The sequence below is a fragment of the Marmota marmota genome, unplaced genomic scaffold (genome assembly GCF_001458135.2).
Source record: "Marmota marmota marmota unplaced genomic scaffold, marMar, whole genome shotgun sequence".
In the NCBI taxonomy this organism is placed as follows: domain Eukaryota; kingdom Metazoa; phylum Chordata; class Mammalia; order Rodentia; family Sciuridae; genus Marmota; species Marmota marmota.
In genome coordinates, this window is record NW_025999915.1 from 76,377 (window position 1) to 97,418 (window position 21,042).

Consider the following 21,042-nt stretch of genomic DNA (forward strand, 5'->3'; position numbering starts at 1 on the left):
AAGCTAACTATCATTGGTCACAAATGTACAGCCCCAGAGTAAAGGCAGAGTATGGAATAGTCAGAAACTGCAAAAAATTCTATGAGGCTGGAGTGAAGGATTGATATTGAGAAATGGCAAAGGGGGATAGGAGAAAAGGTTAAATCAGGAACTATCTGGTTAGCTCTCAAAAAAGAGATTAATCTTTATCCTAAAAGCAATGGAAAACTATCAAGTCTGATCACAAGGGGGGGGACCCCCTTAGCAGGAATGTAGCTGGACCACTTATTCTAGGCTTTTTTCAATCAGCTGTGAGCCTTTGTGTTAGTCAGCTGTTCGTTGCTGTGGCCAAATCATCTGACCAGAATGACGAAGAGAAGGAGATTTCCTTTTGGCTCCCAGGTGCAGAGTCTCCATCCATGGTTGACCAGCTCCAGGGCTCTGGACCAGGGATAAGGCAGAGCATCCATCACCATGGAAAGAATCACCTTTTGTGTGTTCATGATTTTTAAATAAAGAAAAAAGAAATAACAAGTGTACATGAGGATATGCAGAGAAATTGGAATCTCATACATTGCTGGTAGGAATGTGACATGGTTTAGGCACTGTTGTTGGTGGTTCTTCAAAAGTTAAATAGAATTATCTTATGAACAACAATTCTATACCTAAATCTGTATATACACAGAACAATGTAGATAGGTATTCAAGCAAATTCACATACATGCAGTTTCATATCAGACTACTAAAAAAAAACCCACAAGGGGGTAAAAATCCAAATTCCCATCAATGGATGAGTGAATAAAACAATTGTGTCATATTTAGGTACTGGAATATTATTCAGTCATAAAAAGGATTAAAATACTGATACATGCCACAACAAGACTCAACCTAGAACACATCACACTAAGTGAAGACACAAAAGGTAATATATTTTATGATTCAGTCTATATAAAATATGCAGAACAGGGAAATCTGTGGACTCAAAAAGCAGAATCATGGTTGCTAGTAGCTGGAGGGAGGAAGGGATAAGCACACACTGCTTAGTGGATACAGGTTTTTCTTGGAGGCAATGAAAACCTTTGGGCACACAGTAAAACTTGTGGTTGCACAACACCTTTGAGCCATGTATTAGATGGCTCTGGACTGTGAAAATGTGAATGTCATTGGGATAAAAATATCTAAAAGGAACAACAAAGTTGGTGATGTTCTGTGGTGAGCCGTTCTAATTAGACCGTGGCCGCCATTAGAAGATGGCGCCGGCTTCCACTGTGGCCTGTGATAAACAACTCCTAATATGGAGAATTGGCATGCAATCCCTTACCACCCTATGAGAAAGGTCCACGTGGCAGCTTAAGATTGGTATGCTAGAGGCTTTATTAGGCTGTGCTTGGGCGCTCGGCGACGGGTCACTAGAAGATGATACATGAATCAAGGCCTGAATAAACTGCTGAAAGAAGAATCCTGTGTCGTGTTTTCCCTTGCCGGCGAGGGGTCGCGGCAATGTTCAACAACTAAAAAATTACTACAGAGGTCATATAGGATCAAATTATTTATTACCACACTATAGCATGTAGAATATAATCACATATCTTGGAGACTTTAAGGCCTAGTCCAAACACTAAGAACAAAAATGATTAATAAGTAAGCAATGCAAGTATCATGGGCAATTACTGTGAAAGTTCAAAAATGTACATCTGATTATGGAGAATGGGAAAATGTCTTGAAGAAGATGACATTAATGGAACTTTAAGGGCTAATGGCATGTAACTGTTTGGGTTGGAGGTAGAGAAATGCAATACCACCAGGCAAGGTGTCCTAGCTGCAATGGAGGTACGTGGTAGTTCAAAGCTATTCAACTGTCCAATCTGGTTGTCATAGACACTGTATAAATTGGGAACACATTATTAAAGAGCAGGTGTCAAAGGACCATAACTCTGCAATGGTGATTGGTGAATGCCAAAGATAGACAAAATGTTCATTAAAGTTTTTTTGTTTTTTTTGGTTGTAGATGGACACAATATATTTATTTTATTTATTTTAATTTATGTGTGGTGATGAGAGTATAGCCCTAACTTGCTAGGCAAGTGCTCTACCACTGAGACACATCTTCCTTGAAGTACCAGGAAAGCACAGTATAAGTAGAAGGAATTGCATGGGGAATGAGATATAAATGTGTCTGAGGCCATCTGGGGAAAGTTTGCAAGCTATCCTATGCAATCTGTACTGCACGCATAATACAACAGGGAATCAGGACAGTCTATTGGCCATGACCCTGGTTCTGTGGTACAAGTTAGTGGGCAGTATGGGGACAGCTGAGTGTGGTGCATTATGAGATCACACTGGCAAGTTGTTCAGAAGGCTTAGGACACTGCCCTCATTTTTCCACTTGGTGTTCACCTAAAGGCCCATCCTTATGAACTGTAGTGAAAATTTGGGGACATGGAAAAAGGGAAAATCTCCATGGAGAGGAAGTACAACCCTTAGGGAGATGAGAACCTGCCACAGAACAGAACACTGTTGGTTCTGTTATGCCTGATGAAGAAAAGGAAGGGGTGGTCAGCACAGAATGTTGGTAAAAATGATGAGCAGAATGGCACTATGTTTACGGCTGTGGCTGCCGCAGCCTCAGTGCCTTCTTCATTCACCTCCACGACACTCTTGTGCACAACCTTGGACAGACACAGGTCTGTCTCAGTTGACATGGCAGACAAGTCAGCCTGGCCCTGTTGAAAGGCATCGACCATTCCCAGATGCTGAAGCACAGACTTCATGTCATAATCCCCCTGCAGTTTAAATCTCGGAAGGAAAACTTCCACTTCAGTATTATGCAAAGAGGCTGTCTTGGTCCAGGCTATGAATTTCTCAAAAGTCAGGTTATTTTCCACCTGAAAGACCAGAATTACAGGTTCATATTCAGACTATGGTGGGTATCGACAGACACACAGACATTTCCATGAACATTCCTTGTTGACTGTCCACATAGCAGTGCCTTCAACAGCCCAGAATCTTGTGAGAGATCTGACTTGCCCACCACCCCACGTGCTATCCCATATATGATTTCCCTGCAGGAAGACTGTGGCTGTCCCTCCTTATCCATCCACTAGCAAACCATGTTTATTTGTGAAAAGCATCTATGCCTAGTCAATGGTGCTTTTCTAGTGGTATTTGTTGCTTTGAATGAGGCTTAGTTTTCACATGATAAACCATTGCTGGCAAGCCAAAGAGACTGGGCAAAGGAAGGGCTCTCAGTGTGAGCCTCTCCAGGAGAGGGACATCTGTCTAAGGTGGAATGTGGCACTGTTTGTGGAAACTCATCCTCACAGTTAGGGACCTGGAGAGAGGGAAAGCCCATGGGAGCTGCTCTGCTCACAGAGACCCTTTAGGTCATCACAGTGCACTGCCACCATTGATAGAATGGTTGACTCTCTTGCAATAGGGATCATACCACAAGGAAGCAAGGAAGAGAGGGCTGGGCCATTTGGGCTCTTGGGTTGGAGATACTGTGAAAGAAAGGCACAGGGTGTACCCACTTCTTCCCACAGAAATTGTGAGTTCAAAGGACTGTAGCCCCTCCTGACTCACCACACTGAGGTCCACGTCCTCATCTGGAAGCAGGATGATCATGCTCAGCGTCTTGCCAGCATAAGGCAGCTCCAACACCTGTGTCTGGGCCTCACGGATGTAGACGTAGTTAAAATAGGCTTTTTTCCTCATCATTTGCACTGGCCTTTTCTCCTCCTAAGAGGAATGACCACATGAGCACAGCATTTAAAACAGTATGAAAAGAGAAAGAAAACTCTCAACTCTGCTGGGGTCCAGCACTGCTAGAAATTAATAAATAATTATCTAAAACATGCCTTATAAATAAGGGGAGGAGCTTAATGCATACACGCTTCCTTATTGCATTACATAGCATCTTTAGGGTTTACAGAATTAAGAAAAGTATTCTAATATCTGTTTTACTTAAACTTATAGCTCACAGTTAACCAGGGCCCTTGCAGTCATTTTTAATAATAAGAAGCTGCAGATGCTGAACTCATAATGATAAATTATGAATAACAACAATTCAAGTGTGAGATTATTTTTTCAAATATATTTTAGTTGTAGTTGGACACAATAACTAGTTATTTTATTTTTTTTATTTTTATGTGGTGCTGAGGATCAAACCCAGAGCCTTGCACATGATAGACAAGTACTGTACCACAAACCCACAACTCCAGTAACTAAATGCGAGATTATTTTAATTTAATGAATAATAGATGGAAAATCTGGGGCGTAGCTTCATGGAACACCACTTGCTTAACATGCACAAGCTCTGAGGTTGATCCCTCATTGCACAAAAATGTAAAAACAAAACAAAAATCCTGATTCAAGGCATGTGTTTTCATATTCCCTCTTTGTACTCTGTCTCATGGCTGATATATATATATTTTACATGCATACATATATCACCTCTTTTTTGCTCTTTATCTAAGCAATTGTTGTCTATATGAAGATATTTGTGTACAGAATAAGGTTAAACCAATACATGTAGGATACTTCATCGGAGGCAGTTAGAGTGCTAATAGGCTAGAAACCATAATAGATACCAAGTATTATTTATTCAAATCATTTTTCCACTGAGATTAAAATTCATTAAGAGAGATAATAAGTTTGAAATTATCATTAACCATTTATGCCTTTACAAAGTTAAATTTTCTATTCAATTTCTTCATCAGACTAGCATAATTTTTGAAGTATCTCCCTACCTGGTTTACTTTGAAAGGCATTTCTTTTGTGCTTGATTTGTTAAATGGCTTGTCCCACGTTCCTTGGAAGTAGATGGCATTGACAAGAATCAGCCTGACCTGCTCATCAATCGAGCCCATTGGTAGCAACTCTGAAATTTTACCTTTTAAGAAAAGCACAAACACTGTCAGTTACTTTTTTTGAATCTGTGGTGAATAAACATGACAACGATGTCTTGGAGATCCAAACATTCTGGTTTCAAATGTGCTGAGTTTGGATGATAGGTATAAAAGTAAAAAATCCCAGCTATGAGTGGTATTCATGATGACAGACACTGGAAGAGCCACCAAGTTGAAGATAGTGAAAGACTTCTAAGTCACTGGAGGAAAGTAGATTGGGACAAAGCAGAAACTTGACACCAGGTTGGAGAAGAAGACAAGCAGCAAAGCAGAGAGGGGCTGGGTAGGAGCTGACATTACCTGCTGTGGGTAAGAGGAGCGTCAGGTCTAAGACCCTGTGGTCAGGCCCAGTTCTAACATTGTACAGCTACCTGCAACATTACTGAGGCACACAGAATTGTAATAGCTCCAGAGCAGGGACATGGGAGGAGTTTCTAGAAACTACAGAAGAGATATTATGATTGCACCTCCTCCTGACACCTGGAATCCCTGGAACAGGTAATAATTTGGGTAGGTGAAGGTATGTCCTTCTTTCCCTGTATATCAAGTGGTATGGTTCCAAGGAACTAAGAGCATCCCTGCTAATTTGCTGCCTCTAGAGGGCATAAGAAGAAAAACTTCCAAGAAGAAATAGTGGACAGTACTACCTCTAGTTTTTACTATCTCATTTGTTAGCAGAAATAGGGACATCCCTAGTGGTGTATAAGTGCCTGGATGATTCAAACATCAAACCATTTTGATCTAGAGGATCAAGGTTAGAACTTGTCACACTCTAAAACAGAAATGAGTATGTTTTAACCTCACAAGCAGGGTGTTTTCAATCTGTGGAATGGATCAGCCCTGAGAGAGGCTCTGTAGTTGACTAATCAAGTCTAGGCTTCTCAAATCTGATGAAGGGTGCTTAAGTGAGAGATAAGAAAGAAGAAGTAGAAGTCATCTTAACATGTAAAAGTGGGAGAAGTGAAGTCCAAACTGACCCCAGGAAGAGGAGGGCCAAGGGCATGACTTGGGAAGATCTGGCCATTGATCTGTTCCCATAGATGAGAGTCACCTGCTGTGTGTACAATACAGGCCAGTGACATGTAAAGTATTATATGGGAAATCTGACTCACAAGTTTCTGTTAACACTTGCATCAGCCACTGTGGCCCTGGGAAAACAGACAGCATTAATTCTCTGGTTTTGAAAACCTGAGCACTGATCAGATCTTCTGTGAGCCACTAGGTTCACAGGCACCAAGAAGCTCAGCCAGGCAACCTTGCTCTGATGGTTCTGCAACACTAGTGACATTAGCAGTGAGGAGGAGAGGTAGAGGAGAGAGGAGAGGAGAACAGAGGTGTGGTGGGAGGAAAGTGAAATAACTTATAATTCTGACCTTCCGTCTCTTTTGAGACCCAAGTATTTATATGCTCCCTGGACTTCTCTGTAGCTTCAGCAAAGGACAGCAGCTCCAGCTCCGCATGGTAGAACTGAAGACAGGACTCCTTAAATGTCTTGGGAGAGAAATAGTTCAAATGGTCAGGTTGCTCAATAAAATGACAGTGAGCTTCAAAGCATTCTGAATGATAGCTTTAGGCTATTCTTAAAATTAAAAACATGATAAAATATTAATATTGATCGAGAAACATTTTAGTTTATAAGGAGATATTTTCTGAGCTTGGAAAAACCAGAGAAAATAAATGAAATTTTAGATATTGCTAAAATTGAAATAATACAAATTATGATTGTAGATATGGGGTCTTTATAAAAAATAGTTTACTGTGAGTTTCTCAAGTTCTCTAGAATATTGTTCTTTTTTTTTTTTTGCAAGTTTTTGCAGTACTGGGGATGGAGCTCAGGACCTTGAGCATGCTAGGCAAATGCTGTACCACTGAGCTATGTCCCAAGGCAGTTTTCCATTTTGTTTTCAAGACAAGGGTGTCACTAGTTTGCCCAAGCTGGCCACTAACTCTCCATCCTCTTGCTACAGCCTCCCAAGTTTCCATTCTGCCTGGACTCTAGGGTCTCTCTTCTGGGTTGTATATTTCCAGGTATTTTAAATACAACTTTTATTGTTCTGCTGACTCAACTTACTGAGAGGAAATCACAAGTCTTCTCTCCAAAGAGCCTGTTGGCTGTTGTAAGCAAGTACTTTGAGCCAGGCTTGTTCACTTGGATGAGAAGCATCTGGAAGCCCTTATGGATGTCTTCCTCTGTGTTTAAAGACATTGCCTGTGAAGGAAAGCAAGAAAACACTCTCAATTTTGAACTTGATCGCCACAAGAATTTGCAAGCAATATTCTTTTCAAATACTGCATGAATTTATCCTTTGAGAGGAAGTTGATTCTAATTGAGAAGTGACACTGGTGGGATAGGTGGAGAGAGGGGCCAGGAAACTGCTGAGTAAGATACAGGTTTTTTCACCTGCACAGAGCTCTCTGCATAGTTTATAGATGAGCAATAGAACAAAATGAAAGGGGCATGAGAGGTTCAGAAAAGGGACTATTCTTAAGTCCTGCATCCCATAGACACCATAAATTTGTCAGAAATAGAGAATAACTTGCCTTTATTTATGTAAAATATGATGTAGTTCAAAATACTGAAATAACTTGCATCTATTTATTTACAAAAAAGATGCAGTTCAAAAAACTAAAAATCAAAAAAAAAATGGACAGGAATGCAATCATCATGATAATATTTAAAAGGAAGTAAAAGTATACAGTGAGTAATATCATTAATAAGAATAAATTAGTTTTTAAACAGTATCCTAGAGAGAGATAATATATGTATAATATATGATACTTTATATTTCAATAAAGGTGTCATATTACATCACAAGAAGAGTTTCATTTGACTCCGAAATACAGAAATCACAGTTTATATTTAATGACCTCAATGTAGGAAACTAAAAATCAATAACACTACAAATAAAATACCAACAACATGGAAATTAACCTACTAATTATTAAAAACAATTTCTTAAGAAATAACTCTCCTATGTAACAATCAAATAACTAACATGTTGTCTATTTTTTTCTTTAGATTTACTCAGCACTAGCTTTTGACATTGTATAAATAAGTGACAGAGCAACACAACTTTGGGACACAATCTTAAATGTTAGTATTGAAAAAAGCTATAAAACTATTTTTTCTAGAATTTGTAAAATTACTTCCATTTCCCAACATAATTAAATTTAAATGACATTTATTTTTTCAGTCTTCCAGTTGGTCAACATACATGCTTTCTTTGTTAGATATTAGCCAGAAAATATGAAGAAAAGTCCTGTCGCCTAGCAAAGAGATTCAACCAAATTGCCAAATCTGTTGTATCAGTTGGACTGCCCTCTAATGGACAATATGAGGTATTTAGCTAAGAGGTCAATATGACTTGGTTTGACAATTAAATTCAACAGAAAATATATAAACATCTTATATCCTACACAAACTGAAGTTTCCTGAATAATTTAAAACCAAAAATAAAAACCTTTTAGTAAATTTATTTTTACCATGGAAGAAATTGGCAGAATGAAAATTCTACAAGTAACCAGTTTGAAACATTTTGGAAATTGGTAATGAAGGTTTATGTAGTTTCAGTCTTTACAACCTTGGAGGCAGATCTTAAACAACAGTAGTAACAGGCAGGAGCAACAGGCATAATGTAACAACAATCTTTTGTGAATATTTCTGTATTAACACAATCAGATGTTTTCTTATGCATAAACATGAGTCACAGTGGACACATGCTGAGTAGCTCATATCTGTTAAGTCTCTTGTCACAAGAAGCATTAGAAGTTCTTTGAGCCATTTCCTCTGTGAAACACCATTTTGAGTAGCAAGTTGTTTTTCCTCTGTGGCTCATGCCCAGGCCTGAGACTTTCAGTACTGTAGGACCAGTTTACCATCACTGCCCAAACATCCCTCATCTGGGGGAGGAGCAAAGGACTGATTCCCATAAGTGAACAATTGTTCCAAGGCCACAATTTTAAGGAACTTCTTGATGAACTTAAGAAAAGTTATAAATGAAAAAGAGATTACACAGTGACCCCTGCAAGCAACCAACCACAACATCTCATTGGAGGAAACTTCTCAGCTCCCTCCCTCCCTTCCTCCTGTACCCTCTCCCTGAAATGGTCCAGGCTCACCCCTCCTTCTTCAAAAGTTCTGAAAAAACTCAAGGAGGGGATAGGAGACAAGCCTTGCAGATCAGTCCCTCCTTCTCGCTGACAGGAAAGCTTACCTGAGCCATCTGGTCTTTGGTGTTCCCCTTTGCCCCCAGGAGCACCATGGCCAAGGCAGAGGAGATGCTCAGGGGAGAAAAAAACACATTTTGTGAAGGTCTGTCTTGACACAGAGTCTTCAAAACCTGGATGGCAAAGGTGCCATTTGCTTTTGGAAGAGAATCCATGATGCAGGGTCTGAGGGCAAAGAAAATAGAGAAACACAATGAAATGGGGCTGAGGACACTGTGTGTGCTTTCTTCTTGGCTTTAATTTTTCTTGTGAATTCAGAAAATTTCTGAGTACCGGCGAAAGCCATGGGAGTAGATTAGACATGTGAGGAAGGGGCAGGTGTCTGAAGAACATCAAACTGTCAAAGAAAGGAAGAGCAGGAAAGCATGCAGAGGAGAACAGAAGTTGACAGGTCAAAGAAAGAAGAGTGAGTAGTCAAAGTAAGAGCAAGGAGGTGCTACTTGAAGCCAGAGAGAGTGGAGTGTAAACACCATGGGCAGCTCTATGCAGTGAGACCCTCTCTCACCATTGGCTGGCCCTAGACCTTGGGAAACCTCCCTGACAACTTCCCATTTCTCAAAGATCCCCCAAACCTATGTCCAAGCAAGGCTTCAGCCCCCTCGCAAAGCATTCTTCCCCACTCAACTTCTCCAGCCCCTGTGATCCTGTGCCTAGTCCGAACCACCTGGCTCCTCTCCAGAGCCTCTGACCTCCCTGACTCTGAGATCCCCAGTACAATCAGCCCCTGCTCACTAAAATGCAAATCAAGTGGGCTGGAGAGCCTCAGAAAATGGGCTCTGCCCATTAGGACCCCAGATAGATAGACACACAGAATACTAAAAGGGAAGTGCTATCTGGATCCTATGAGGTCTTCCTTAAATCTCCAGGGGCCCTAGGAATAAGTTCAAAATGTGTTTTGTAAATGGCATCCCACCTGTCTGGCCCCATCCCTTGCTGCAGTCCCCCTATGTCACAGTCTCCACTTCTACCCACCCCCTGATCCCCCCAATCACCTCTGAGCTTTGGCAAACACTGATATCCAACTTAAAAGGCTCCCTACTCCATCCCTGTCACCAGGCTCCAATCACTCATTGCTCTCTTCTAGGCTCAGCACCAGGAGGCCTCTAATGTCTTAGTCCAGAGCTCCCTCCTCCCCACCCTGACTCATCATGGCTAATTGTAATTCCTTGTCTCATTTATTGTTGGACCCACAAGACTGGCTTCTGTCTGTAGGAAAGGTGCCTGGCATCCTGATTCTAAGCACCTGCAAGTATGCTCAGGAAACAGCAAGAGCTCCATCATTTAGGGGGAAGTCTCAGATAAATAAAGGGTGCACTGGTTTTGAACTGGATTCTTGAGATTTTAAAAGCACAGAGAAAGGTAAGGCAGAAGTTACCCTGTGACTCCCTGAGGAGAGAGGAGAGATGAGAAAATAAGGCAAGTAGGTGGGAGTGGTGTTGGAGCATGAACACCCACCAGGGTGAGGGCCAGGGCCAGAGAGGGGCAGGCAAGAGGCAAGCAGAAAAGCCAGGAGGCTATGCAACATCTTTGACTTCTTGGAACCCTGCTGCCCTTCTCTGGGACTTGCCCTAAGCAAGGTCCTTCAGCACCATTGACCTCCATGATCTCCCAAGTAGCTGTTTCTCTAAACACAGCAATTACATTGACTTTTTAGATTGTCTTTTCTCATCTCAGCCTCTGGCATCCCTTTTCCCAGTAGTGGCCTGGGGTTTCTAAAACTTGCCTTGGTCCACTATCACTTCAGCCCCTGCACAGAGAAGTCCTCACCTTCCACGTTCCACACAGTCTCTCCCTCAGGTCTCAGTGCTGCTAGCCGGTGCTGACTTCTGAATCACAGGAGGAGGATCTACAGCTGTGCCTCTCTCAGGTCCACTCTGGGGCCTCTGCACTCCCAGAGACCTTTATCAGGCCTGTCTTCCAATCATCATTCACTGCCCCAGGGAAGAAATCCAGTGTGACCTGGGTCAGGTCACTAATCCTCTTGCTCTTGCTCCCCCAGCCTGGCCTCTGTCACACACTGGTTTGCACTGGAACACCAAGGGAGACACTGAGGTGGAGTTGCACACAGCGTGTTTTCTAGAGGATTCTGAAAGTGAAAGCACTCTGAAACTGACAACCAAATGTAGGCTGCAAAGTCCCCTGGGAAAAACACAATGGGGACTGGGGAAGGACATAAAATCTACAAATCTGGGCCTCCTTACTTCCAGAAAGCAAAGACAGAATGACAGGCTGAGATTTTAGGGGAGGAAAGTCGTGTAGGTCTGTATTCTGAGCCTTCTGCCTGACACAAAGGAGGGATTGAGCTAGTGGAATGTGTCCCTTTCCCTTATATGCTGTTGGTGGGAACGTCAATTAGCCCCATCACTATGGAAAATGGTAAGGAGTTTCCTCAGGAACTAAAGGTAGTGCTACCTACCACATGATCCAGTTATACCACTCTTCTCTGTGTCCATGTGAAGGAATCAAATCAGCATAATACAGAGACAGCTGCATACCCATGTTTGTCCCAGCACAGTTCACAAAAGCCAAGTTATGGATTCAGCCTAGGTGCCCATTAGCAGATAAATTCATCCAAAAAAATGTGGTAAATATATATATATATATATATATATATATATATATATATACAGTAGAGTTTTATTTAGCCATAAAAAGGAAGGAAATGTAATTCACAGGAAAACGGATGCAACTGTAAAACATCATATTAAGCAAAACAAGTTTCAGAAAAACAAGTATCTCATGTTTTCTTTCATATGTGGAATCTAGAGAATAATATAAAATGACATGAAAGTAGAAGATGGACTAATAGGGAAGATAAGGGGTGAGGGAAAGTACAAGGGGGGGCAAGAGTGTGTTATAGGTAGGGTGGATTCAGTTAAAGTACTTTATATGCATGTATGAAGTTGCTACTATTAAACAAATTTTTGAATAATTACTATGAGCTCATAATTATTTAAAAACAATTTTTAATTATTTTCCCAAGAGCTGTGTATATAACTTAGGTGTAATGTGCTTGCCTCATATGCACAAGACCCTGGCTTAATCCCCAGCACCACAAAAATAAAAATAAAAACTTTGTTTTCCAGTTTCTCCACCACTCATTATTACCAGTGCAGCTCTCTCATAGAGAACACAGTGTCCTAAGTCTGAGCAGCTGATCTCTTTTCCAACTTCTGGTGCTTAGGCTGTGGAACTGGTATATAAGCAGTCCTACTCCTCATTGGCAATGTGACAGAAACAGAGACTGAATCAAAATGGCTCAGGACCTCAAGTGTGTCCATCAGCAAGTTCAGAGGCAGGGACCACCTGGAACATGTTGGTTTAGTAGTTCATGTCATCCAAGGTCCACACTCTTTCCCATCCTTCTTTGTACCAGCTTCAAGCAATTGGAAATACTTCATGTTAACATGTTGCCCAAGAAAGAGAACAGACCAAATGTCTCTCCCTCTGAAGCAGGGAGAATTTCCTAGAAGTTTGTCCATCAGCAGATATATGTCTGTTTTCTAATTAATGAAAATTAGTTTTCTTTCCTGAGTGCCTGAATTATGGTGAGGCAAAATATTTAACAGGCCATTTTCTTAGGTGCCAATCCTCCATTTACATTATCCCAAGAAAGAGGGCTTCCATAAACTTTGTGCCCTATGTGCCATACCATTTTTTAATAACACCTTTATTCTTTGGCACATGCTTGTAATCCCATCGGCTAGGGAGGCAGAGGTAGGAGGATCTAGAGTTCAAACCCAGCCTCAGCATATTAGCAAGACCCTGTCTCAATCAAAAATAAAAGTATCTGGGGATGAGGTTCAGTGGTTAGGTGTCCCTGGCTTTAATCTCTATATACAAAAATAAGTAAATGAATAAACATGAAGATGAACAGATAAATAATGCTTGTTAAAAGATGAATATGCATACCATAATATTGAAAAGAGAAGGAATCTGAAACATTCTAAATTCAGTTACCAGCAGGATGAAGGAAAGAAAAGACTTTAACTGATAGTTTCGAGCTAACACAACAAAGAAAAAAAATAACTGCAGCATATTTTTTGAAATATTTTAACATCAGCCATTGAGACAAAATTTTATTCTGCTTATCGACTTAACCAACCAAGAGGCTACAGAAACATGTCTCTACTGACTCTCTTCCTATCCCAGGTAAAATCCCTCTTCTCTCTGTCCATTGTAGATTTAATGAGAGGAAAGTGGGAGGAGCCATGAGGAGAGCTAGGAGGTCCACTGCTCCCTCTTGTCTTCCTGCTGCCTGCATCAGAGACCTCAAACATGTGCCAACAATTTGTTAAAACAATGTGTTGCTCAGAAGTTCCAGGTGTGCAGAGACATGACTCACTCAACGAGATCCAAAAGACATATCAGAAACTGGCACTAATGTGGCATCCAGATAAAAATTCTGAGAATAAAGAGGACCCAATAAGCACCAAACCCCTGGAAAACACTGATATTTCTACCATGTCCGTGGTTTTACTTTTCCCAGAGACATTAGACTATGTACATTTTAAAATTGGCATTTTTCACTTAGAAATGCGTGTGCAAATTTCTGTGATGCCTTTATTGTGGCTTGATAGGTTATTTTATTTTTAGGGCTGAGCAATTCCATTGTATGGTTGTTGACCCCAGTCTTTTCCTCTTATAGACTTCAGCTGATAAGATGAGGTCCATGCACACTGTGGAAGGCAATCTGCTCACATAAATGTTCAATACATCTAAAGAATCCTTTACAGCAATAGCCAGACTGGTGTTTGATTGACTTTCAGGGTATGATGACCAAGTTGACACACAAAAGTAATCAACACAGAAAGTGGGTTTCTTTTTGTCCTCTCTCTATGGTCTCTGGGTAAACACCAAATGATTCTAAAAGGGGAGAAAAATGATAACAGCAGTGTTTTAGAAAGATTCCCAGGCTGCATTATGAAAAGTATATCATGAAAGGCTGCTGTCATGGGCAATAATGGTGACAAAGAGGAAAGATGAAATGGAGTCAAGGCAGGCAGGATGCAGAGACCTCAGCCAGTGGTGAAAACACAGTCCCCAGTGAAGTCCCAGCTTCTCCGATGTCATTCATAGCTCTTCAACCAAGACTTGGGCATATCTATGTCAAAGATAAATAAAACCAGTCAATGTTTTAATCAATATTATATAATGGCAGTAGTGAAGAGGGAACAACAAGAACCAAATTCAACTTTGTGCAGAAAGGACTGACTATTTTAAATGGAGAATTGAACTAGTAAGAGGGAGGATGGGGAAATTGCTGAAGAACAAAAATTTAAAATTACAAAGTTAATGGTCCAAGTTCAGGTTCTGTCCTCCCACAGAGACTAAGGCAGAGGCCCTGTTCTTCCTGATGATTGCATTCCAAAGGAATGATTTTTAGGTCCTTGAGAAATACACTCCTGGGTTGTAGGAGATGCACATTTGTATAGGTCAAGGGACAGAGGGAAGACTCAAATGGTAAATCCTTTATAGTAAATGCTTTGGGAAACTGAGGGCAGGCCCTTTCATGAAATGTTAGCTATAACAAACGGTGAATTATTTGAGCAGTCTTGAGTTTTCTGAGGCAGGGAAGGGCTAGGTTCATCTACAGATATGGCCTTGAACTATTGGAAACCATATGAGTATTTGTTTGAGTCTTTTAATGTGAAGAGAGCAATAAAGAAAATCATGTGTGGAGTTTTTATAAGCCATAGTTGAGACCTAGTTGAGAAGGAGGTTCAGCAGAGCCTGCCTGCTTGGTCCAAAAGAGAGTCTGTATGATTCACTGTTGCTCATCCCCCAGTCAAACTTGGACATAGTTTTTCAATTCCCTCAGCTTTAGATTTTGCAGATCTAAGGAAACCCTCAGGCTGGGCTTCCAGCATCTCTACCTCAGACTTCTGCTGGCCCAGGGGAGGAGTGGAGCCAGATAGCATCAGTGTCCCCAGGATGTGATGAAATCCCTTTACTATTTGTGGTAAGATAAAGAAACCCCATGCCTGAAAAAGAACAAGTAGGACTAGTCATGCAGCAGCACATGTGGATTCCCACTAGGTCTCAACATTTAAACTCAATGACTGGCCATGTTCTTCAGCAATGGCCACTCCCTATGTTCATGCCTGTTCCCTTCCATCAGATTTCCATCAGGGTTTCAAGGTAAAAACACATTCACCTGTTAATTAATCCCAGGATAACATTACAAACTGCAGAAGCTTGAAAGTGCTAAGTGGATTGTTGACTGTGCTTCTTGTGTCTTCCAGGGGAGAGGAATGGTGAAGGAGTCTTTGGGATTTGATTGGGATTCCATGGAGACTTTGTGGAAGAAACAAGTCCAAGGTCCCTGTGTCCTCCCTGCCAGAACAGAACTTTCTCTTTCAAGCCCTGTGGAATAATATTAACACAAAACTACCAAAGTGTTCCAGATATTCAGTGAGGAAAGAAGAGTATAATTATGATAAGATGTACTGATACAAATCAGGGGCCAGAGTAGGGGCACAGCTCAGTGGTAGACACAAGCTTAGCCTATGTGAGGCCCTCGGTTTCCTCTCCCCCAACCCTGGAGGAGGCAATGGAGGAACAGGAGTAGGGGAAAGAGGAAGAGGAGGTTGTTAGTTGAGAAACTTTTAAGGAATGGAATTTTCATTTTCTCCAAGAGAGCCAGGCTGATTGGCTTGTTCTTAAGCTTCTACAAAATGGTATCCCATGTCCTGTGCTGAAATGAGAAGGACACCATGGTCACAAATACAATTAAGATCTCAGACAAAGCAGGTTGTATGGTCATACTGTTGATATGCTGTAGTCCAAGAGAATATGAGGATCACATTTCCTATGTAACTTTTCTATCTGTAGACCACCCAATCAAGGAACCCCGAAAGTAATGGACATATTTAGAAAACAAACAGATCCCCCTTTTTAGCTTCCCAAACCTTGTCATTTGATACCTCCAGATATTCCCTTACTTAATGGACAGAATAGCAATGGCAGATGCCTGATGGTGTCACTTGAGAAACATTTGTTTCTCTTACAATTTCCTTCAGATCCAAAATCTAATTAACTAACTAATACGATGCTTTCAAATTGAGGGCCCCACTATATTCCTAGGTCAGTGATGAGTTCCCTTCATTTCTCTCTAACAGCATGCTCTCATTTAGGGAACATTGTAAATATTTTCATGTTTTGGATTATCTACATGACCACTTTATAGCTGAGGACTCAACTTTCAGACTGTGTTGATGATGAAGAGTATTAATTTAAATGTGGCAGAGAATAAAAAGGACAGCAGTAGATCTTAAATAAATGATGCATCAATTCTATGGACTCACCAAGCAGTATGTAAAAAGGTTCTATAATCATTTAAATAGTCAGAGTGGTATGAAGAGAGAAGAGATATGGGTCAATTGAATATACACCTTAGTATAGCCGTACTGAACTCAATCAAATTGGCATCAAAAGGTCCTTATAATTTTTAGTTGAAATAGCAGCTTAGCTTCTACAAAATGGCATCACAGTCAAAACTGGTTGACTGCAGGCAACTGAAACCACAGAAATAAAAACCATGGATAAGGAGTACTAATACACTGGTGGTTCAGGTTTCTGCCACAGTTGTTCCTAAGAGAATATGATGTACCAGTGCTGACCTTCAGGCAGGGACCACTTAAAAAATGAAACCACATCAGTTATTTCACCAGAGGAGATTTAATATAAAATTGTTCTTTAGGGGAAGGAGAGAAATAGCATGAGAAAAAGGGGCAACTGTAACCTCAGGCCAATGACAAGTGAACGATGAACAGTCTGGGGTCACCAGAGACCTACGTGCACACATATAGGCAGACTTCAGGCCTTTAACAAGGACAAGGCTGCCATGGGAAAAATCTGACCTCTGTAAAAGGCACTGACTGAGGGCAGCTGGCCCACAGAAGCTGTCTGCTGCTGCAGCAGCAGGGTATGGGCAGGCTAGATGGAGCTGGTCTATACAAACAATTTGCCCACGTAGTCATGCAGTTGACTGAGGTTGCAGCATTGTGACTCCTGAAACAGCCATTGCACAGGGACAGCTTGAGGGTGAAGCTAGAGATGGTCATCATGGATTGTTGGGCCCTACCCTGATTATTCCCTTCCAGAAACTAGAAGGGAAGTGCTTTTCCACTAGGTCCTCACAGCGTCTCACCAGTGCCTTCTACTGCAATGTTGGCAGACAGAGAGCAGAGTGCAGGGAGACAAGCAGTGAGCTAGTGCTGGCCTGGTCAGGTCTCTGGGTGTTGGTGGACCAGTCTGTAAGCTAGTTGTTCTAAAATCTAAACTCAGTGGTCTTGTGAGAGCCACCATCCTGTCTTGGCTTTGGTTTCCCTTTCCTCTGGTGGCATTTCTGGTGCTAGCTAGGTTTTGGCTTTTTCTGGTGGCTGCCTCTGGGCAGCCTGTTTGGTGGCAGCATCAGTTTGGCCGTTCCATTTTTTGCCACTGGACCTTTGTAGTGGACAATTGCCACCTCCTTTGGTTCCCATACTACTTCTGGAAGTTTCAAAATTTTTAGCTGGGTACTTGATCCCTATTTTGTTCTGTGGTAAGGAGTCCTCTTCCCTTGTTTAAGCTCCATGGACATGAGGAGTAGGAAGTCATCCCCAGACTTGGTGTAGACGTAGGCTCAGTGTTGGCTCGCTGGTCTTGGCTGAGTTCTAATGTCCTGGTTAATGTCCATATTTATGCTCTTTATGCTGACCATCCTTGGAGAAGTGACTCCATTTCCATCCCTTTAGAATCATACACCACAGCATACCCAGCCATCCTCTTTTTATCTTCTATAAAATTGCTTTTATTAGTATAAAGGACCAAGTCTGGGTTTTGGAGTGGGCTGTCAGTCAGGTCTGGTCTGCTGGAAATTATTTTATCTGAGGTTGTGAGGGGAATGGGAAAATAAACAAGGAGAGAAATGAATTACAATAGATGGGGTAGAGAGAGAAGATGGGAGGGGAGGGGAGGGGAGATAGTAGAGGATAGGAAAGGTAACAGAATACAACAGTTACTAATAGGGCATTATGTAAAAATGTAGATGTGTAACCGACGTGATTCTGCAATCTGTATTTGGGGTAAAATTGGGAGTTCAAAACCCACTTGAATCAAATGTATGAAATATGATATGTCAATAGCTTTATAATGTTTTGAACAACCAATAAAAAAAAAAAGAAAGTTACGGAAAAAAAATTATTTTATCTACTATTTCCAAACAGTTATGCTCAGGGGCCCTGCCTCACCCACTAGGAAGGTAGCTGACTTTAGAGTTTGTATAACTTGCAGTTTTATGAGTGGATTCTCATGTAGTGACTCTTGAGATCAGGTCATTTGTGAAGTATGAGCACATGGTGACCTTTGTGCAATAGAAGCACATGGTGACCTTTGTTATCCTTCAGGGTTACAACTCAGTGTGGGACTTTAGCATTGAGGTTTTGCTGCAGTCTCAGCTTGTCAGCTTCCCTTATCAGCAAAGAAGTAACTGCCAGGGGCTCTGACTCAGGGCCCCATCTAGCTGTGACCGAGTTAGCTTGTTTAGATAACTACCCCACTGGCCTTTGCCAAGATCCCAGTTCTTGGGTAGGGACTCCCAAATTCATTCTGTTCTTGTCCTGAACAAAGAGGTTGAAGTCTCTGATTATATCAGGAAGTCCCTGGGCTGGGGCCTCAAGATTTTGGCCTTGATTGTCTGAAAGACCACCTCCTGGTTTGTTCCTCACTCAATGGGACTTATTTCCCCCTCCTTTCAAGGTCTCCTACAGGTGTCTGTCTATGTCTGAAAATCCAGTCTCTATACCCTGCAGCATCCTGTTGTTCCTAGGAACTCTCAGAATTTTTGACAATGGTGGGGTTAGCGATAGCAAAAAATGCACATTGTTTTTGTTGTTGTTATTGTTTCTTTTTTTAGATCCAGCATTCACCATCCTTGTATCATGTTAAAATCTAATGACTGAATTTGTCTCTGACAGATTTGTGTCTTTATTTATTTTGATATGCAATATCTTGCCCCTGTTAGTAGGGAAAGAAGGACCTTTTTTCCTTCTAGGCATTGAGCCTCTGTTGAGCTGGCCATCAGAAGGATATTAACATGTTGTAACATGACAGACAGGAGTGTCTGTCCTGGAAACCCAGTCAAGTCAGTGGCTAAGCCTCTGCTGAAGAGTGTAGGGGAGTTCTTGCATCCTTGAGGGAGTCTCATCTAAGTGAGCTGTTCCTTAGTTCCTGTTTGTGAGTNCTCTCTCTCTCTCTCTCTCTCTCTCTCTCTCTGGCAAACAATGTTAAAACCAAGTTGTATTTCCTGACAACATTTAGTCAAAATATGTTCTTCTCAAAAGGGAAGACTTTTACTCCTTTTACTTGTCAGTCAGCAAGTACTGAGCTGTTTTTGACACCTGGAAAACTTGTATTTTATAGAGAGAGAATGGCTTGTATTTTATACAGAGAGAATCATTACATTTAGGGACTGAGACTTCCTGCAAAAGAAGATGAGGAAGAATGGCTGTGGGAGGGAAGAAGAAAGCAAGGACATGTCTTTTTTTTGGGGGGGGTGTTCTTAGAAATTCTCTACTGTATTTCCCACTTCGATGTTTGGGCCCCTTTAGGGTTAAAGAACATAATCCTGATTTAATTGTTTATATTTCCTTAACATCATGACATGAGTGGCTGTCCGGTGCCTATTATGTGAAAGTTATGTGAGGTGGTGTCTCACAACACCTTGGTCTGCCTGGTCACTCTCTTTGTAGAGATTTAGGTGCCTCTTTGCATCAATGTCAGGTTAGTATAAGCCCCTGACCTGGACCAGTTTCCCAAGGAGGGACTTTCGATCCCCTTGGCTTGATGCTGCCTTAATTTTATGAGGTCACCATGGAACCACAATCAGGACTCACTCAGGCTCCATAGTCTGAAGACGGTGAAGCAAAGACTAAGTCGCTCAGGACACATGCATGCACATAACAGAACTGACAGACAGACCTCCCCAGTAGGCAAACCTGTACTGAGTGACACTTCAGTCACTGGCATGTGACCAGGCGATGCCTATCCCTCTGTCAAGTTCCTAGACAAAGCCCCCAATGTATGTTATGAAAAATATGGAAAAATACCAAAAATAATGTGAGTGAAAAGAGACAAGCAGCACTTGGAGAAATAGAAGAGCAAGGTTTCTTCAGCACTGCTGCAGCTCAGCAGAGTCTTCTCCAAAGGCTAACCACTGCCCTTGGTTCTCAGCATCTTTTATACAGTACAGACTTCTGGGTTTCAACACTTTCTCATGCAAGTAACCTTGAGGTCTCCCCCCTTCTCTAGGCATCTCTGGTTCCTTCCATAGCTGCTGAGCAAGCATGTTAACAGAAAGAGAAACTGGCAGGTTGCTATTTTCTATCAACTGAGTTTTATCTATTAACAGAAATAGAAGAAACATCTTAGGAAGGAGTTACTGCTTCAATGGCATCAACGTAACCCAAAAACTTGTTAGAAATTGGAAAAACTCAAACATCCACCAGACCCTCTGAATCTGCTTGTTGTTTGTCCAAAGATCCCAGATACCATATACATATATCTGTCATCTATCAATCTATATATCAATCTCTCTCTCATCTCTTTAGTTTGTTAGGCTTCCATAAGTGTCACATGCTAGGTGGCGGAAACAACAAATGCTTATTTTCTCACAGTTCTGGATAGGATCCCTGAAACCCAAGATCAAGGTGTCAGTAGGTTTGTTTTCTCCTGAGGCCTCTCTCATTGACTTGCAGCTGCCCTTCTTGCTCTGTCTCTGGAGGTATGTCTGAACTATTCTGCTTTTGAGAACATCTGTCAGATTGGATAATGCACATTCTAATGGGTTCATTTTAATGTAGATAGCTCTATAGAGGTTCTATTTCCAAATTCAGTCATTTTCCAGGATCTGCAGGCTCCAGGGCAGCATCACCCTTGCTCCCAGCTT

General features: G+C 41.5%; 1 protein-coding gene across 2 annotated transcripts in view; it reads right to left on the minus strand.

The window, feature by feature from the left end:
- Window positions 1-1,515: 1,515 nt before the first annotated feature.
- Window positions 1,516-21,042, minus strand: part of LOC107161000 (serpin B9-like) — a 153,991-nt gene continuing 134,464 nt past the window's right edge. Inside the window, exons 1-7 of one of the 2 annotated variants that reach the window (XM_015507553.2) lie at window positions 10,881-11,199; window positions 9,101-9,278; window positions 6,958-7,095; window positions 6,260-6,377; window positions 4,728-4,870; window positions 3,562-3,717; window positions 1,516-2,864 (exon numbers count right to left, since the gene is read on the minus strand). In XM_015507553.2, coding sequence (XP_015363039.1) covers window positions 2,460-2,864; window positions 3,562-3,717; window positions 4,728-4,870; window positions 6,260-6,377; window positions 6,958-7,095; window positions 9,101-9,268 — 1,128 coding nt within the window. In that variant the 5' untranslated portion in view covers window positions 9,269-9,278; window positions 10,881-11,199 and the 3' untranslated portion in view covers window positions 1,516-2,459. Of the gene's footprint in view, window positions 2,865-3,561; window positions 3,718-4,727; window positions 4,871-6,259; window positions 6,378-6,957; window positions 7,096-9,100; window positions 9,279-10,880; window positions 11,200-21,042 lie in introns of those variants that run through there. The other variant, XM_048799970.1, reaches the window with a different exon arrangement.